This window comes from Lepidothrix coronata, unplaced genomic scaffold (assembly GCF_001604755.1).
Source record: "Lepidothrix coronata isolate B3197 unplaced genomic scaffold, Lepidothrix_coronata-1.0 Scaffold23, whole genome shotgun sequence".
Lineage (NCBI taxonomy): Eukaryota > Metazoa > Chordata > Aves > Passeriformes > Pipridae > Lepidothrix > Lepidothrix coronata.
In genome coordinates this window covers 3030130-3050064 of record NW_016690203.1, presented here as the reverse complement: position 1 = coordinate 3050064, position 19935 = coordinate 3030130, and the positions used below count along the sequence as shown (strand labels likewise).

The following is a 19935-nucleotide window of genomic DNA, read 5'->3' as shown; positions in this document are numbered from 1 at the left end:
TCCCTGTGCCAACAACATTGTGGTGACAGGTGGGGTTTGGTTGTGTTTGTGGATGTGTGTGTGTGTCTCGTGCAGACTGTTGGATTTGCTCTTCATTAGCACAGTGTTGGGTACAACTTTAGCAGCAGAGGTACCATCGTCCTCCTTTGCACACCTTTGTTGATCCAGCTCGGCAATAGCGCTTGTGGCCCATTCAGTACATTCCACTGATCATCTCTGCTAAGTCTCACTCTTCTGCTTTGCTCACCACGGAGGTGGGCAAGCCTGCCTGGCAGCAGGAGGGCTGTATCCTTGACTGCATCCATGTGTTACACTATCAGTCACTGGTATAGAGGGTGATAAAATACACAGGCACGAAAATGCTTTTTTTTAAATGAATTTTTTTAAGAAACTGCATACATCAGAGACAAACAATAATTTAAATACCATGCAGTTTCAGTATGTACAAAAACTAGGACATTAGAGATCCAGTTTAATTTTTTCTAGTTATTTACATCATTTTCATACAGCCATAATCTGTTAAATTACAATACTGGAAGAGCACGATTGACAGCCACCACACTCACTCCTATACAAAGACAAACTATATATATACACTTGGATATCAACTGGAAAATGCAACTGGTGCAGGAGTAACTGGGACACACGGGAAGGCAGGTAATGTGCCCGTCACCTCCTCTTTGTTTACAGAAGTTGTTCCAAGCTTGAGCAGACTGAACACCTAGGAAAAATAGTTTGTCCCCTTTCTCTTTCCTGATTTTTTATTAGCCTAGTCATCTCCCATGGCTATTTATACAAAGTGATTTTATTTGCAGGCACGTTAGGGAGCCCATGTATGTCTAACTGTGGGTTTCCACCTCACCCATCTATTTTTATTAGTGCATGTTGGAAGTGCTCCCCCCCTCTTGGTTTATAGTGTTTGCACTGCACAGGTGGCACTACAGAAGTAATGAAGGGTGAGTTTGGTGAGTAGCTGCAGTGATGGCAAAGTGCTGACAGGTTATACGTGGATTAGGAGAAAATACATTTGTGTAATGGACTCACTGAATGGTTTCAGTTAACATAAAATAGCTGAAAGTCTATTATGTTCTTTTCCCCCCTTCCTTCTCTTCTGATAATGCCCAGAGTGCTCACTAGGAATTGCCTAGACATAAAAGTTGGCCTGAGCCTCATCCCAGCAAACTTGCAGCCTCGAACTTCTTCAGCTTGCAAGTACCTACACAGTGGGGTGTAGGGTGGGCAAAAGCCACAACACTCACTTTCCCTCTGAGTCAGAATTACGTCGCCAGGTTCCTGGTAATGCCACTTATTGGGCTTCCTCACCATCACATCCAAACAATCAAAACTTTTTTGCCTAGATGTTTTGGAATTGTTTTTTCCAATACCCACTATCTCCCCAGGCCCCCATACTCCCCATTTCTACTTCATCCTTCCATAGAATATAGAACAGATGTCACAATAGCTGCACATTTTAAGAATTCAGGATTCAGTGGATTATAACCAAAACATTTTTCTTCCTTGGCTCTGGATTATTATCTCCATTATAAGCCTTGGAGATGGATGATAGGAATAGCCATTTTTGTTCCATGTTGATTTTTCTATTCTCTAAACCTGATGTAATTTCTTTATTATCACTGTTAATCTCCTCCTCATATGAATGAGGATGACTGGTGGTAACAGAGTCTTAGCAGGAATGCCATCATCTTTACATCCTACACATCATCCAGGTCAAAGGGAGAGATACCATGACTCTTTGTTTTGTTTTTTTTTTCTTTACCCTCAACAGAATCACAGCTACTTTACCATGATAGAGATGGCTTTCACAGATGAGAAGACAAGTGCTCAAAAAAACAGATTTAAAAAACAGGGACTAGCAGTTCCCCAGTCTGTATGCAAATTCCCATTGATGCCAGAGAGGTGGGTGTGCAAACTGAGGATGCACTGCCATGGTCAGGCCCTGAAAGGCTGTTGAAGGATGCCTTGACAAAGGTTACCTTCACAAACTACCCAGACCCAATGAAGCTAAAAGCAGATGAAGTGTCAGTTCTGCGATGCTTATGGCAGTGCCAAACACTTTGTATGGCTTCTTTCTCCTCCCCTTCCAGCTTTTCAGTAATGAGCTCCATTTGCAAATGGGGAGAATATGGCAGTTCTTCTGCTTGTGTCCTGGTGTCTGCTCAGCCAGGAGCTAACATAGTTATTAAAAAAAAGAAAAAGAAAAAACGTAAAAGAATAGAAAAAAAGCATGGCTGCGTGAGGCTGCCCTGAGGACAGCATAAATCATGGGGCAAGGCTGAGTGTGACAACTTCCCTCTCACTAGCCTACTGAGTCCTGGGATTTCTGCCACCACTGCTGCTTAAATGGTGTCCTTTCCCTTTCACAGTGAACTTCTAAGCTAATGATGCCAGGCCAGGTGTGAGATCTATATGGGAACATATGGACTTGTTGCTCTTCAGAACAGCTGTGCTGCAGAGCCCATTCCTAATACAGTGTATGTGTAGTCAAAAGCACAGAGGCTTTTTTCCCTTTTTTAAAGCTGTGATGCAGTCTTGTGTGCATGTGTATGTGAATGAACTTAAAAACATGAACCCGAGGTTTTAATGAAAATTACCCCAAAGCAGTGTATTCCTGGCTAGTACATTAAGTGCTCTGCCTTTGCTGCCCTGAGCTGATAACACTGCACACTAAAGGCTTTCACCACTGATGCACTTGTATCTCAAGCAACCGTGAGCTGGTGATATAGGGATCACTGTGTATTTCTTCAGAAATCATCACCCAATCTGGGAAGTGTCTGAGGCATGATGCCTCAAAAATGAGGCACCAGAAACCAGCTGGTTTTTACTTTCCTTTGATCTTCTATCCTACAACAGCCAATTTTTATTTAATAGCTTATCATCCATAGCATTGCAAGGATGGCCATGGATGAAAAAGAAAAGCTTTCCCTTGTCTCAGATAGAGAGCAAATCTGTGAACCATTGAGTACCACCACTAGGCACTGAGTACCACCACTAAGCGTAGATGGAGTGCATTAGCCTTGCTGCCAGGGTTGTTGGGCAGCCTGGATGCTAGAACCACTCCATGGGCTACACAGGTCCTATTGCTGTACTCCTGCAACCAGAAGAATGAGACAAGGCCTGAGAAGAGGCAGGAGTGTTGGCACTGTGTTGCATTGGCCATTAAATGCTCATGTGCAAGAGGCTTCTCAGCCCGTGATCCGTGAAGGGCAATGTTAGCATGGCACTGGGGAGGTGGACAGGGAGCACAGAAGAGAGGACAGGTATGTGGAAGACAGTGAGAAAGAAAAAATCAGTAAAATAATAGAAATAACAATACTGTAGTAAAAAACTTTGGCCTTTTGGTTCAAACTGTCAAAGCAAATTGCTATTACAGAAGAAAAAAGGTGTCCTGAAGTAATAATCCGGAACTTCTTACAGTAATGTTGCTACAGTGCTTTGGGCCACTGTCCCAAAACAATGGCATAATAGTTTCATGTAAGAGCTGGAAAGGAATCCTGACAATGTTTACCCCAGCTTGCTGGCATTATACTAGTTAAGGACTTGATTCTGGAAGGTGATGGCCTAAGTTCAGAAAAGCACTTTAATGTGTTCAGCTTCAGTTAAGCCTGTCAGACATATCCTTGAATGCAGTGAGGCTGTGTGCATGCTTACTTACTGTAGAGCACACGCTTAAGTTGGCAAGTAAACCAGGCCCAGAGTGACCAGCTCTCTGAGCTTTACTTGGTCAGTTTGTGTGTTAAACCACTATAATAAAAATAAATTAAAACCAAAATTAGAACCAATAAATTCAGAAACCTCTGAATTGCTGTCCTTATGCCTCAGCTGTGGGTACTGGTAACAAGTCCCACCATCCATAAGAATGCACCAGACTCCTTTTGTTAGGCCAGGTAACACAATCAGTCATGCTTTGAGCAGAATGAGTTTAGGATCAGTTCTTGAAACACCTGATACAGAGAGGATAGCTATCCCTTATTGAACCCCCAGTTCCTCCTGTCACGTGTCCCGCTGCAGAGCCGGTGGGGAATCCTGGCCTTTCTTGCTGCCTGAGTGCACGTCGGCTCTCACTCAGTCACAAGGCCTGGGTGTAAAGACAAACTACAAAAGGAGCGAATGCCATGCAGTGACCATGAAGAGATGGGTTTTTGCTTGCTTGTCCTCAACATTCTTGTCACTTACTGCCAATTGGTTCACAACTGGGTTTAGAAAATTATACTTGAAAGAGATGAAAAACAAACAGTTGCTGAGACTGAAGCAGCCTTCAGCAGGGAGTCCTGTTCTTTAGAGGTGATACCTTTTTCTGCTTGGAAGCCAAACAACGTCTTCTGACTGGACATAAACTTCTCCAGGGAAAGAAATGCCTTTCTAGTCAGATGATATTCACAGATGAGCTGGCCCATAGAGTAGTTTCGCTCCTTCACCATTCTTATAAGGTGCTCGCAGCCTGAAAGGAGTGTTTGGTGTAAGTGCTTTAACGCCATAGGTGCTCATCTTTTGGAGACTTCGTCCAGGCCAAGTGATTCCCTGAACACCATCTCAGGGCTCTCTGGAGTTGATGACAGAGGTTTGTCAGGATGAGGGCTGCCTGAAGACAAAATGGTTGCACCACCAGCTGGGCCTGAACATATATGGCAAATCCACATGCCGGGAAAGTCCTATACATAGATGCCAAGTCTTGGCACGATTCCCACCAGGGGTATTTTCTGTTACTGAAGCTTGAACCAGCAGGTCTGATGATGCCGCAGTATTCATCACACGTAAATACAATTTTCCTTTTTTTTTATATTTCTTTTTCTACTCTTCTTATTATTTTTTTTTTTAAAAAGGCAGTTTGGAAGATTTACATTGTACGTAACAGGGAAGTGAATAATACCAGCACTTATGGTTCCTTTTATTTATGTTTTGAAGATGGCATAGTAGTAAGGTAGAATTGATCTGCTACGGTCTATGAAACCTGAAACCCAAGGGAAAAAGAGAGTAACAGTAAGATAATATCCTCACATGTTTATTGTACATAAAAAATATAGGAAAACTAATTGCTACAGTGACACCATTAGGCAGCTCGATTCTTGCAGCACTGGCATCAGCTATGCTGGCATTGAGGACCCAGAACAGACACTCACACTTCCTTGGTCCTTGCCAGACTCACAGTTTATAGGTATAAGCTGTTTGCATCAGAATCTACCAAAGACATTGATACTCTTTGGGTCCATCCTATGGGATCCCTGATTGGGTGACTGCAGATCATCTAGTTATCTTTCAGACCATTCCACAAAAATTGCCTGGTTCAGACAAACCTTGTGCTCTTCAGCCAGAAAAATTTACATACAGCTTAAGTATAATTATTCCTAAATGTTGGAGGCTAAAGAGACAAATGGAGCTAAAATGGCCACCCTTTCTGCAAGGACACCGCATGTCAGGAGGCCTGGGTTTGTCAGATTTGCAAATATATTTTTTTAAGCTTTGATTTTTTACTCTGTTATGAATTAATTAATGTGTCCCACTAGTAAAGTGACGCATTCTATGCTCAGCTCATGCAACTGCTTAATGACATGAATAGCTCATTACCTTGCTAATGACTTTATAATGCTGATATATCTAAGTTTGTTTAAGGGAATTACTTTCTTTTGTTTAAGCATGCTTCCTTCAAGTGTGTATTTCCCAAAGCCACTTGTCTAACCTCTAAGTCCTACTCAATTTCAGGCAAACCTTTATTCCAGTTTCTGTTATATTAGTTATGGCTTTGTGTATGCCTGGCCCAGACTTAGTGAGTCCAAGTTGGTGGCTTTCAGATACAAACTGAGTCACCTTAAAGGGTCACTGCTCAGCCCAACGCTGTAAGACAAGGAAAATATTGCCCAGAAGCCTGTGAAAACCAAGCAGCTGGAGATACTTCTGGAAAACTAAACCAAGTCTGTATGTTGTGGGATGCTAAAGGCCTCATGGAATTCAGTGGAGCTCTCAATGGTGCTCGACTCCTTGTGGCAATACCCCCTTCATCCTTTCTACATTTGTCACCTCTACCCTGGAGGAGTGAGCCAAATGTCCCTCAAAAGCTCAGTCACTGGGGTCAATGGATCTAGGCCAATTGTACACCCTAAAGTTTCTTCCAGACCTCATGGCTCAGAAGCAGCTAGCTTGTCTCTAGCAGCACTCCATTACTACAGACCTTAGTGCAACCAGTCTAGCACATGCTAGGAAGGAGAAGGGAAATAGTTTCTGCCAGGGAATATGTGCATAATACATGTGGTGAATTTTAATATAATTATTAATTCATACACCTAAAAATTGCCTAATACAAAATTAATTTTGCCTTAAGCTTTTCTGTATTTTTCCTAAAAGTATTGCCTGCATTTTTCATGAGCACCGAGCTGATGAACGCATTAATACAAGGGCAGATCCGGTTTTGCACCAGATCTCACTGTCCCTTGTCTTCAGTACCTAGCACTTGTCTTTAAAGTCTAAAAGGTTGATTTGCAAAGGCCTGACTGAAGCTGAAATGCCAGGAGTTGGCTCATTTTGGCACCAAAGCCAGAGCAGACTCAGCACAGGCTGTGTGGGGCATGTGCCCTGACCTCCCAGCGTTCCTCAGCCCCAGCCTGTCAGAGAGGAAGGTGGTTGGTTTGGGCTCATGGATATTTCATTCAGTCTCTACCTTTATAACTAAAAAAAGCCCAAAGTGTAACAAATAGTGCTTCTCTTATAATGTGGATCTTGATATTTCCCCACTGCATTGCCTATGGCTGGACATGGACAGGACTGAGAGATCTGTGGGAGGGATGTGTGCAGTGTGGAACAGCTCTACACTCAGCAGGGTTTAGTGTGTGCTCATTCATACTTTCCTATGTGCTCTACAAGAGTCCTTTGTCCTGCTTCAGACACCAACACTACTTACTTTTGATCTCAGAAGAACAGATACACAGCTAGAGCATGATGATTCCACAAATAAAAGGAGGTGACACTTCGTTAAACAGACGGCACATGCCTGCATAACGCCACATAATGGGGTAGCATGTATTCATCTGTGTGTGTCTTTTACAGCCTGTAATTCTAAATGTTGTCTAGACCTCATGGTGTGTTCAGTGTGCATTGGAGAAACAGCTGCTGGTTGTTTCTTTGAAAACAACAGTATTCATTTATAATCTTAAAAAATTAGTCTCAGCTTACCTTGTTAGATGCCTACTTAATTCATGAACTTCCATTTCAGAGCTTTTAAATTCATTAAGCTCTTTTCGAATGGCTGCCTGCAAAGGACAAATAAACTCATAAATGTATAAATGAGAGAGATTAAAATAAATTCATTTTTTTCTCAAAACAGTAAATTAAAAGTGAAGCAAATAGATAACATTATCAGAGAGAGAAAGACCAACATAAAGACTTAAAATATGAAAAGTAACAGAGATAAACGTTTCCTTGGATGAAGTTACCTAAAGTGACTGATCTCACTTGGGAAGAAAAGAGGGATGCCTGTATTCCTGCCCTCTACATTGCCTAAGGCTGTGCTCCTCTGCCCTCCTTCTCCCTTCTGACCCAGCTCTATCGTTTGTTAAACCGATTCAATGCACTAATCCAGCAGAAAAATAGCCATGGTGCGGTGGTATTCACCCTCTGTGGCTTGCCCATGAGGGAAAAGAAAACCAGGGGCACTGGCAGGAAGAGAGATACTGAAGAATAAAAAACCAAAGGGGGTGATTTGGAGGAACTCAGCTGCATGGAAGAGGTGGCACTCAGCAGAACTGGCTCAAGTCCCAAGCCCAAAGTCAAGACCTCTGACAGACCTGTGATATTTGTAGCTCATAACTGGGTTTCACCGTGAGTGTTTGGAAGGGACATGCAAGGTGGTTCCTGTGGCCAAACGCTCCCATGGGTGCAAGGTGTGTGCCATTGCATTTCTGTGGGATGCTGAAAACTCGTGTCTGCCAGGAATTTTTCTCAGTGAAGGAAATCTAAACTAGTATGAGTAGCATGAGCCCATAACAGGGCTTTTGCAACAGCCACTGACCCAGTCACCAATTACTTTTGCCTTGATAAGCCCTAAGTGATAGATTTTGCAAGTGTTTTTCTAAGGAAAAGGCCCCTTGTGCTCTTTCTGCACAGCTTTGGGTTTTTATTTCCCTTAGAAGTGCCTGTCAGGCTCTGCCTCCATCCATCAGGACAGAGTGATGGCTATGCAGCAGCTCAAGGGCCTACATTCAGCAGACCAATCTGCAACTGAAGTGACTGTGAAGGAGGCCACAGGGGCTGCTGACTCCCTCAGGGTCTGAGATCTGTTTCCCCCTCCATCCCTCATCTACTGGAGAGATGCAAAAGTGCCCTTTTCCTTCCCCTAAGAGTCAGACCTGATAAAAATGAACTCTGATTGAAGGCAATTCCCTCCACCAAGCACACAGAGCAAGATTTTCTGACAAACAGAAAAGCCCATTGCTAAAATCTGTTTTTGCAATGAATCTAGCCTGTGCTGACCGATGAAGACAGCTATTGAATCAAAGCTCTGGAAGAAAATAATCTTTTATAGGATGGTGTGGCTTTGTCAGGCATTTTAGAGTTTATTTCAATTTGCCTGGCTATTTTTTCCAGCAGTGGACATAGTGGTGGGGAAGAGCAGATCATCTGAATGGTAGAAATCAGAATACTGCCCACAGGACCCAACCCCAAAAAACAATCTGTTTGCTTCCTTATGCCATAAGGGGCATTGATATTAGCATGACAAACTCTCTTCATCTGATGATGCTTTGCTGAGAAAAGGTTCATTTGGAGAACTTAAGCCTTTGCTCTAACTACTGAATTTGCACATGCGTTATAAAAAAAGTGATGTCAAAGTACTTTGCCTTAATACTAAACTTTTTACCAGGTTACACTTAATAGTGGTATTTCATGCTTGTTCTTTTCAGAGACATAGGATGAGGTAGAACTTCTCTGGAAACCAAATCTTCTCCATGCCCAGATGAAGTTTCTCCATGTCTTTCATCCCAGACAAGCCTCAGTTTCAGCTTGTCACCCATAAATAATCAAAGGTCCAGTTGGGAGATTTATTCCCTTCCTCATTTACCAATTAAGAGAATAAAACTAAGTCAGTTGACTAAGATCTTGTCAAACATGGTGAGATAAAATGGGAAAAGCTAATTTAACCCAGTATATTATGATCTGTGGACAGTCCAGAGGAAGTTTTTCATGTTTTCAGATCAGTTTATGCTTTATTAACTTATCCACAGCTAATTGAAAAAAGCACTCTGTCAAGGAGGAGACAAGTGGTCACAAAACTATACAAATCTTTCGGCTCAATTGTACAAGTATAAGAGCTTGTTCTTTGTGAATAAAACTAAGAGCACCGTAGATGAGTGGCATGGCCAGAAAGCCTGCTCAGTCTCTAAACATTGGACATCATAGTCTCCATTGCTGCATGAGTGAGTTCCATTGCAAAGAAATAGTCAAGGCTTGAATTCAGGCACCTGAAAGTCTTTAAAATGACAAGGGCATCACAGAGCAACTGTAAGCATGGGAATCACTGATCAGCCTCAGAGTCCTTAAAAGTGTCCATAGAACATTTAAATCTTTTTCCTGAGGCAGCATTAAGACCTTCAGAATGTTATTGATATAATTTGCCATCAATTTAATCTCTCTGCCACCAATATTGACAACAGAGACACCATTTAGTGGAAGTCTCTCTGGTGCTGAGAGGGCAATGCCATCAGTATCAAATGTGTGCCTTTTCTTCATCTGCAGGTCTCATGCATTTCAGTTCAGTGCTTAAAATACTCCGTGGTAGAAATCCCAAGCAAAGGCCCCTATTGTAACACACCAGAGAGAAGTTACCTGGCTTTGGAGGGATGGAGATACCTTTGCCAAACTGACCTGCTGGCATTTTCACACCCAAATCTAATCTGTTCTGTCCTGTCCTGGTACAGAAATTCTGGCACCTGCTCCTGTCACACTGCTCTGCTAGGTCTTGCTGGAGCTCTCAGCTGGCAGCGTTAAGACCAAAATCAACGTAAAACGTATCAGGGCTGTCATTAGGACCTTTCTCAAAGGGCTTGGGATTCCTTCCCTCTCCTGGTTTCCTTGCATATAGAAACCTTCTTGCCAAAGAGTTATGATTCAAACAAACCTTGTGAATGGGAAAAAAACACAGGTGTGTTGGGAAGGGAAGTCAGGTGGAGGTTTATTCCTTGACAGCCATGGGACCTGTGGGACCCGAGGGATGCCACTTTCTGCTACTTGCTCTGACTATTCAGGTCACAGCTCTTCCATAGTTGCTCCACTTACTTTGTCGGCGGCTGTGAGTCGTGTCCAGGGTTTGTCTGCCCTTCGGTCGTAGTCCTGCGCATCTGCCACTTCCACGTAGTCACTGAAGCGGATGAGGATCTTCCTCTCACGTAGCTCTTCTACTGTGGGCCTTTGACTCAGCTGCAGGTTTGAGGAAGGAGTGGAAAAAGGCATCAGGACTTCTCTTTTTCCCTGCAGAGTGCTGCTTGGGGATTTATTTTACTACAACCATCGTTATGGTAATAAGAGGGTTCACACATTCCCAGTACTTTTGTTTTATCAATTGCCAGAGCAGTCCACTGTTCTTTGGGAAGCAGCTGTGGCTAGAGATCCCAATCCCTGGCTGAGGTTGATCACCCCTGGCAGAAATAAGATGTAAGCAAGAAAGTCTCCTAGTGCACTGATGTCCCAGGAAGAGACAAAGACCACAGTGCAACTTTAAAACTACCTGCACAGGGTGTTCACTCTCCAGCCTTCTGCTGCTCTGTGTGTGTGGTCCTGTGCTGCCTAGCCAGAGTCGGGGCAAGGCATGGAGTGGCTCCTGCCCTGAATTATGTGCAAACGGTGACAAACAAATTACTTTATGATTCTGATATCCTGCAGACTTGTCTTTACCTCTAGAAAAGGCAGGCGGGATGACTAAGTGCTCACTGAACTTTTCACTATTGACTGCTCTATTTTGTGTCACAGCATATTTGGCTTTTAACAGTTTATGTTGCATGCTATAAGCAAAAAAAAAAAAAGGGGAGGGGAAAAAGTCAAGGGTGGATTCTATCATGTCAGGAAAGCATCTTCATTATTCCAAAGCGTTTCTTTCAAATTCTACAGCAGAATAGGCAGCCACAGTCAAAACTCCTCTCAAATTAGAAAGAGTAGAAGAGTAGTATGCTCATAGTCCATGTGCAGCTGCAGAGCTGCACAGCCAGTTATATGGATAGGGACAGGCATTAGCTTTCAGGGATCAATTCTCCTTGGATGCACAGCATGCTGCTTAATGTCAAAAGCAATTACGGAACCGTTTCTGAAGAAGGTGCTACATAGATATGTGCATGTGGCTGCAGCTTAACTGAATAAGTTTCACTGTTAGACTGAAACATTTATAACCAGGATACATCAGAAGAAATAATATCCTGATAACAAGTACCTATCCACTCACTAGAAGTAGGTGTGTTTTGCAGTACTTCACCCTTGTGAAGAGCGAAAGGTCTAAATATTTCATAAAATGTTTGAAATTATTTTGCAACATCATTTATGTTCCTGAATCCACCTTCCTCCCAAATTAAGTCTCTCAGTTCCCGGCATTTCATCTTCCAGGAAGAATTACGATTCAAAACAGCCAGGATACTAAGTGGAGGGTGAAAAATCCCACCTTTCTCTAGCATCTGGGTGCCAATGCAAGAAAGCTCCACTGGCCCATCCTGTTTCTGGCTTTGAGCCTGTGTGTTTGTTCTTGGCATGAATGGTTGTATTCCTCTTCTCTTGTGATGGCAGATGACAGTGGGCTGCTCTCCTTACAACAACGGCCCTGAGCATGCACCCACAAACCAGGTTCAAACATCTCAAGTGGAGAGCCTGCAGAGCTGCACTAATGCCTTGCCTGTGAGATGCTCAGGAGAATGGAAATGAGGATGGAAATTCTATCCTTCCTGGCTTCAGCCCAGCCATTTTGCACACACAAAAACCAGAGAAATCAGGGAAAGAGAGTGTAACAACTCTAGCAGAGGGGCACAACTCTACACTCACTCTGTTACACGTTGCCCTTGTCTAGGACAGCTGGCATCAGTCAAGTCACAGCTCAGCAGTTCATGTGTTGTCTCCAAAGCCATTTTAGGATAAATTATGACACTTAATAGTGGAGAAAACTCATTGCTGGTTTGAAAAACAACTTTGAAACTTCTGAATATTGCAAAGATCTTAAAACTAAACAGTTTTTCACACCCATCTTCTTCTATGGGAAGCATGATGTTTCCTGGGGCGAGCTGCTCTGCATGTGGCTGCCACACAAGATTCCTCCTCTTTCACTCAAAAGCTTCCCAAGAAAAGCCCTATTTCCTATACCCATGCTCAGGCCAGCCATGCTCAGGTCACCAAAAAGCATGTACACAATGAGGTTAGCAAAAAACATTCCCTTCTTAACTCAGGCTACATGTTTTGGGGACTTCTTTTTAAAAAAAACAAAATGTATAAACGGCAGGCATAACTCTTTTTGCCTTTTTTTAGACAACAAGATAAACATATCTCTGAACTAGAGTACTGTGTCAGAAAAGCCAGAGGGCACAATAAAGTAGATCAAAGCACATCTAGATTTAAAAATGTTATTTTTCATTCTAACAGAATGAAATTCTAACTAGAATTGGTTCTTCAGCCTCGAGTTCTGATACCTACACCTATGCCACCTGCAAGCCAAATACACACTGCAAACAAAACCAAGAAAAGCTAAGTGCTATACCACACTTGGATTATAATCACTTTTATGCTGAGTGAGAGTTCTCTCTGTCCTACAACTCATTTTAAATGTGGTCTCGAACTGGCAGGTTTTTCTAGCAGTCCTTATACTAGGAGCTGCAGGTTTGTTAGCACTGATACATTATTATTCGGATAGAACAGCACAGATCTGCTTTCAGTTATTGAAAATCTAACCTCTGACTATGGGAATAGGGAATCTTTATGCTGAAATAATATTATGACTACATCCAAAAATTTCAAAGATAAGGGTGACACTTCATCTTTACTTGCATCAACTGTTTCTTTTCCCAAAACAGCATGAATTAAGGATGGATCACTAATATTATCTGCACACTTCTCAGCTTTTATCATCTTAGCACATAGCCTAGATGTTGCTTCAGATTGGAATGGAATTAAAAAAGAAACCAAAACAAAAATGTCTTACTGCACAGAGTATGACAACACCAACAAAATGCAAAATACTGTGAATTAAACTCTGTGTTTCTAAATGGCTACAAGGGAAGCGGGAATTCCTACAAGCTTTCTAAGCTGGAAGAGGACTTTCAAAAATGACCGACTCTATTTCACAGCTTCTGTCAGCTCCTGACATTAGCTGGCTCTCAGGTTTGTGCTAATCCAAGTGAAGTGCAGGTTTGTAAAAAGGAGAAGGCAGGTGTCTGCTGATACAGTGAAACATGCCATGCCAGGCTGCTGTCTAGGAGGTGTGAGGAAGGCAGGAGCATCAAGGGCCACAGAGATGGTGATGCTTCTGCTGGCAATGTAAATTCATTGTTGGTATTTACCTCAGTGCCTCACTGGTTCCTAAGCAGCTAATCTGGTTTCCTTTGTGCACTGAATGTGGGTAAAATCAAAGAAATAATACTAAATGTCAAGGGTCACGTGATGAAGTAAGACACATCTAAGTTCTCATATTTGCAAATGCAGAAAATCAAATCAGGTGCATCACCCCTCAGTGGGAAACTTCGGTGTGTGTGAAGAGCAGTGCACTGAAATAGATGTGAAAAAATGTCAAGGGCATAAGCACATTATGAAACTGGTGTTAATGTACGTTTTTCATTCCCGGGTGACACCTGAATGTAAGATAGACTAAAAGCTGCTTCTTCATCTGAAGACATAAAACCATTGCTGCATATTATTTTTAGATGCCATGCCTTTGCTTCAGAAACCTACAGCCAGTGCAATTTTAGGTAGTTCTACACCCTATCAGAGTGGTAAGCAGTGTCTCCATCTCCATAGAGTGGGAAAAGCAAGTGAAGCACAAAGACCAAGCAATCGGCTCAAGGTGACCCAGGAGGCCTGGGGCAGAGCTATGAACAGGAAAAAAGATGCCCTGACTCTTGTGCCAGTGCTCGGGCTGTGAAAGAGTCCTGAAATCCATAGCTGATATCACGTAGTTCATGTGTAGGCATAAATCTACATATATTTCCATATATAAAGACATGCACACAAAATATATTCAGTACATGAAACCAAAATGCCAATCTGATCATGCTAAATTTGAAGAGATGGACAACCACACTGAGTGATTTTCTAAAAGCCATTAATTAAAGTTACATTATTTGAATGGTTAACAAACTTCCCTGCCTCTCTCATGCCATTACAGAGATTTCTTGTGAGCTGCTAGGTACGAGGGTCTTGCAGTATGTATGGGCTTCCAGAGGTCCCTTAACTCTTGAACAGCTGGGGAAACAGCTTTGCAGAACAGACTCTAAGCAGCCCCACTGTAGGTTTCAGTTCAATCTGTGTCCATGTTGAGGGCACAGCTCGCCTGAGATCTCACCTTGGAGTTCATTTTTATGACCTGTGTGCTGTGATCTCTTGGGTCAAAATTGCTTAATGCTACAGAGTCCTTCTTGAACAACACCTGAGAATGAGCTCTTCTAACAGGCACATTCAAAACTTACAGTAAAAGGACACGGCCAAGGACATGATACAATTGTCTGAACAAGGCAGTGGTGCTCCAAGCAGGGAGAAAGGGTTCTTACTGAGCTGGAGCCTTTTTTACTTACTTCTGTTAATGTCAAAGGGATTTATTGTGTGTGTCTGCACTTCTTCTGTGTGCACCACTGGGCATTTACTTTTCTATTTACCTATTTGTGAAGATTTGTGAGCCGAGGGAGCAGGATAATTTTATCGCAAGTGACTCATTATTTGAGTGTGAATGTCATAGTTTCAAATTGCCCCCCTGGAAGTCGGGGGCCTGCAGGTGATTGGGTGCCAGGGCAGTCTCCCCTGGAGGGCAAATCACCGCCTGTTTTGTTCGCTCCTGTGAAAAATCATATATACACAACCGGCGGAAATTGTTGGCAGTCTGCCTGCTGCTGTGTGTGGGTGTAGAAGGCCAGGGGTGGCAGGGCCTCCTTCTTCCCCCTCTGGGGGGAAAGGGGGGCCCTGCGGCCCCACAACTCTGCCTAAGCCAGGGTTGGAGGCAGCATTGGAGTGAGTGTGTGTGTTGTGAAGGAAGGGATTCACAACACCTGAAGGTAAGAGGGAGAGAGGAGCCAGGCCCTCTTCTCCCCACCCTTCTTTTGCAGTTAGGCTGTGGAGGGGGGCTTCTCCTTTCCCTCTCACTGTAAAGTGGAGGGGAGGCTCGGCATTGGAGCCAAAGTGGACGGGCTGAATGCAGCCCGGTGCCAGGGAGATAACCCCAGGTGAAATTGGAGATGGACCAGAGACAGGCCCGGAGGACGTCCCTGCAGTGATTTAAATTCAGGACAGCCGAAAACACAGATGAGGAGTGAAGATTCCAAGACGTGTACATGTGATAAGCTGAAATACAGCAGCACAGAACCGAGGTATGAGAGAGAATTACACAGCAGAGATGGCACAGAACCAAGGAGAAAGGACTCAGAGCTATCTTCTTGGACTTCATGAGGAAGAAAGGACTTCAGCAAACAGTTGGAGGTTGTTCAGGTTCTCTGAACACTCCCATGAGAGAGAGACTGGGTACTTATCAGCCCTGAAGGGCTTTTCCTGGACTGAATTGAAGGAGAAGCTTGAAAGGACTGATAGAAGTGTATAATATTATATATATAGTTGCTTTTAGCTTGTATAGTATTTATTTGTGTAAAATAAATGTATATATACTTTCCCTTTTCCCCTATAGAAGCCTCTTGCCTGAAAGTGTCTCTTCAGTGTTGAGATAAATTGTGGGAAGGGGTGGGGGAAGTCTGGAAATTGGATTTTGGATTTTTGTGGTGGCTCAAACCACCACAGTGAACCAGGGTAAAAATCTCTTACAAAGTGAATGGATTTGTACTAATGCAAAAGCAGTAAATTAGGACAGGTCTTCTCGTGTCTTGTCATAGGAGGTCAAGTTTTCTTCTGTATATCCTGGGTCACATATAGACACAAATGGCCACTTTTCAAGCTATGATACTAAGGCAATTTGGAAGGGAAGGTTTAACACAAACCCCTTTGTCCTCGGCATGGGAAATGAAGCAAGCCCAAGCACTGACACCAGGTAAAGAGGAGAGGGATGTACTATTGCCAGGTTGGTCTTGGGGTTTAGTCAAATGCAGAATGCTAAGTTTGCTCCACTTTGGTCACAAGGAAGCTTTTTGTCTTGGCACTTCATCGTTGCCTGCTCTGTTGCCTCGTTAAAATGTTATGGTTGTTATTTAGGGAAGAAACTAAGGTGAAAAATTACAGACCCTAGGCAGCAGCACACACAACCCCCTCTCTCCTTTGCTCCTCACTTTTTGTGGTAAAGACATAGGAGCAGCATGTGATTAAAACGCCCCGAAGACCTTTCCCTCTGACTACAGATGCAGTTTATCCAAATTAGCTGCTAACCTTTTTTTCTTCTCTGACCTTTCCCCTCCCTCCTGCCTCCCTCTCACCTCTCTCTGATGAGTCCCACCTCTCACAGGAGTTCATTATTTTCAACAGCCTGTGCTGATGCAAGCCGGTGGAGGTCAAGGAAAAGATTGAACATCTTCAACCAAGCAAGGCATTTCCCAGTGAGGCACAGTGTTTAAATTGTATCAGGGCAGGAATTTAATTGGAGCAAAGATTTCAGATTATTGTATGGATTTTAAGAAACAGCCACACCTCACCACTTTGCTTGTCGATATTACAACTCTGAGATATTTCATTTTGGAGCTAGACCTCGGGGAAATATACGCTCTTGGCAGTGGGGTGATAGGAAGCAGTAAACAGCTCTGGGGATTGGGCAGCATGATACCGTTTAAGGGAAGAGAAGGTAGGAAGAGTTTTATTCCTCTTTGCAAGTGATTTGTAATGTCTCCTGGTAATCCAGGCTACGATTCTCTCTCTCTGTAATGGAAGTCCTCAAGGGACATTCAGGCTTGTGTTAATTGCCTTGGAGCTCGGCCAAATTCAGAGAGGATACATTCCTGGGGGCCCAGAATTCCCTGTGGCCATGACCCATCTGCGACACTTCTCCCAGAGGGCCTCTGCACATTAATATTCGTGGAATGGGCTTGGGGTCAAGACCAGTGCTCAGAGAAAAACCTTCCTAATCTACATATCCTTCCACTCAAATGTTCCAAGTCAATGTGCCTGAAGCTGCTCAGTGGGCCCTGAGGTGCAGAGAGGGAGAGGACAGGGGTGGCTGGATGGCAGAACCCAGCCATAAGCATCTCAGGTGACAGGCAAATACGCTTCACCTCTCCTTCTTCGGGCAAGAGGGACACAAACTACTGAGAAACTTACCCAGCAGCATTTGCCTCCATTTTGTTCTTTAAATGGCAGCTATTCCCCATCCCCAGTTAATTTGGAGTTAGATGAGTCGGAGAGGATGAAAAGTGCTTAAAGGGGCATCTTGCTATAGGTCACCTGATTTCTTTTTAATTCTTTTTTTTTAGAAATTGCCTGTCCACATGATGAATTCAGCTGGATATTTATTGCTGACTTTAATAAGGCATCTAGACCTAGCAAGGTAATCTTACTTATTACAGTATGTCATGTTACAACTTATCATCATAATACTCTAACAAAATGTCAGTGCTGAAGGAATTTTAAGAACAGCTTTTTAATGGATGGAGCGTATTGTTTCCTTGGAGTTGGAATGTCGCCACCAAAAAAACTGAGGACAGTAGCATTTCTATCCTGCAAGGTCAAAAGTCGCATCAGTGGCTCCTACAGAACCCCCTTCCCTTCTTAGGACCAACTATACACAGATACAAAAGAGGCAACATGGCACACCTTGCTTATGTTGAATTTACCCTGTGGGTATGTGTGTGCTTTAAAACTCAGTGCAAACAGAAAGGGCTGCTGGGCAACACACTTGCTGTGCTCAATTAAACTTCTGCTTGATCTGAGGTTTAAAATCCTTTGGTAATAAGACTTCAGCACAAACCGACAGAAGGTGCCTGCCACTCTGCTGTAAACACGACACATCTGGGACATGCTCATGAAAGACGCAGCTGGGGAATAACAACTATTTTTGCAGGATTCACTAGGTGGTTGGCATTTCTAGTTGTTGTCTAAAACACTTGCACAGTTTATTCACTTATTTTCTCTAGTGATTTCTGAGCTTTTATGATGGTAGGTTTGGTAGGTGAGAAGAAAATCTGTTCTGAGATCAGGCCTGTGGTTCTTTCATTAAAATTACATGTGTCACTAGAACAATTTACAGTGGTTTAAAAAGATGATCCAAATCAAACAATACTAAGTCAGGTTGCTACCAACCTTACAAAGGTTGGGGAGAAAAATCTTTACTAGGGAGGAGGCCAAAAAAAGGCTAAAACGAATGTGACTGGGAACAGGGGTATGTACATTAAAGGGCTGACTGCCAGGGACTTGAACTGATGCTGCTCTTCCCGTTGTTTCTGCTTAGAAGTGCAAATAAGACAAAGCAAGAAATCTTACAGAAAACTGCTGAGGTTTCAGGGAGCGGACAATGCTGCAATACTGTGGCAGCCTGGGCATTTTAGTTGAGCATGTGGCTGTGGCTTCTGCCTGCAGCAGACAGTTCATGTGCTTTGTACCTTTTCTACAAAGTAGTGGAGGATGGGAACCATATGTTGATGATGCCAGCTCAGGTGGCAAGCCCTCTGTTCTTAGGCAGCAGATTGGGTATGGGTGGCTTTGGTTTTTATCTTTTACAGCAGTTCCTCCAATGGCATCAAGCCTTGGATTGGATTCCTGCAGATATTCACCCTTCAATGTACAGGGAAATTTAAAGCCTGGTAAAAACCGTATTCCTAGCCTTTGTGCAGAGCTTATGTCCCATGAAACATCTGCAATGCAGTTAGGATCTTTTCTTTCAGGCTGTGCTATGAGGGAATGCAAAACCATCCCTGTCATTGTGGTCAGGAATTTAAGTGTTTTAAAAATAATATTACAGCTCTCTGGGCCGCAATCTTAGCTCCTGCAGACACAGCAGTATCTCCCCACCGGTGACCAATAATTCTGCCCATTTACTTGAACTCTAAGGCATGAGATTTTTAACCATGAAAGAAGGCAATCCAGTTCTCTGAATGTAACCTTTCCATGCATATTTAGAGCCCTTTCCTTGTTATTATTTATACCATCAAAGTTGTGATCACATACGTCAAAAAGACTAAACCACCTAAAATTGTATAGGAAGGGAATGGTGCTGCTTCACAAGCATGTGAGTTTTTAGGGGGCTTTCTCCACCTCTGGAGATAGGAAATACGTCAGTGGTAAAATAAAGTTTATCTGCAACAACAGGATGGATTGTTCACCATGTAAATTGGGGCATCTGTTGACATTTACACCAGCTGCGAAACTGAATGTGTGTATCTGAAATGACTTCTTCAGTTTGAAGAGTAAATGACTTTCAAATGGCAGGAAAACCAAACCCAAATGATGGTGTTTTGTTTGTCCTTCCCTGCCAATACAAGATAGTGTATAGTGCAGAAAACAATTTTGCAAATGTTTGTCTCTATTTAGTTTAAATACCTCAATTGACAATCTCCCTTTCCAGAAAATGTTCAGTTCCCAGTTTATGGGGGGTTTTGTGATGGAATTTTAAAATGCAATCAGCATTGTTTTAACTTTGCTCTCTGTAATGTCTGCAGAAGCCATTACATTTACAAGGAGAATTGGTCCTTGTAAATGCTGGTCTCTCTATCCTTCACTATTCAAAGCTCCTTCAGTGATGAAGACTAGATCTTCTTTTGTCCTGTTTGAAATGTTACCAGCAATAGCCTGCAAAGTGGTTCCCTTCACTTTCTGTGGACTTATACCCTATAACACTGC

General features: G+C 43.0%; 1 protein-coding gene across 1 annotated transcript in view; it reads right to left on the bottom strand.

Annotated features, from left to right (window-relative positions):
* Window positions 1-363: 363 nt before the first annotated feature.
* The window catches only part of PHACTR1 (phosphatase and actin regulator 1), a 312791-nt gene continuing 293219 nt past the window's right edge, over window positions 364-19935 (bottom strand). The window contains exons 14-16 of the mRNA XM_017808609.1: window positions 10279-10419; window positions 7183-7259; window positions 364-4969 (exon numbers count right to left, since the gene is read on the bottom strand). Of these exons, the coding sequence (XP_017664098.1) occupies window positions 4954-4969; window positions 7183-7259; window positions 10279-10419 (234 nt within the window). The 3' untranslated portion in view covers window positions 364-4953. The remainder of the gene's footprint in view (window positions 4970-7182; window positions 7260-10278; window positions 10420-19935) is intronic.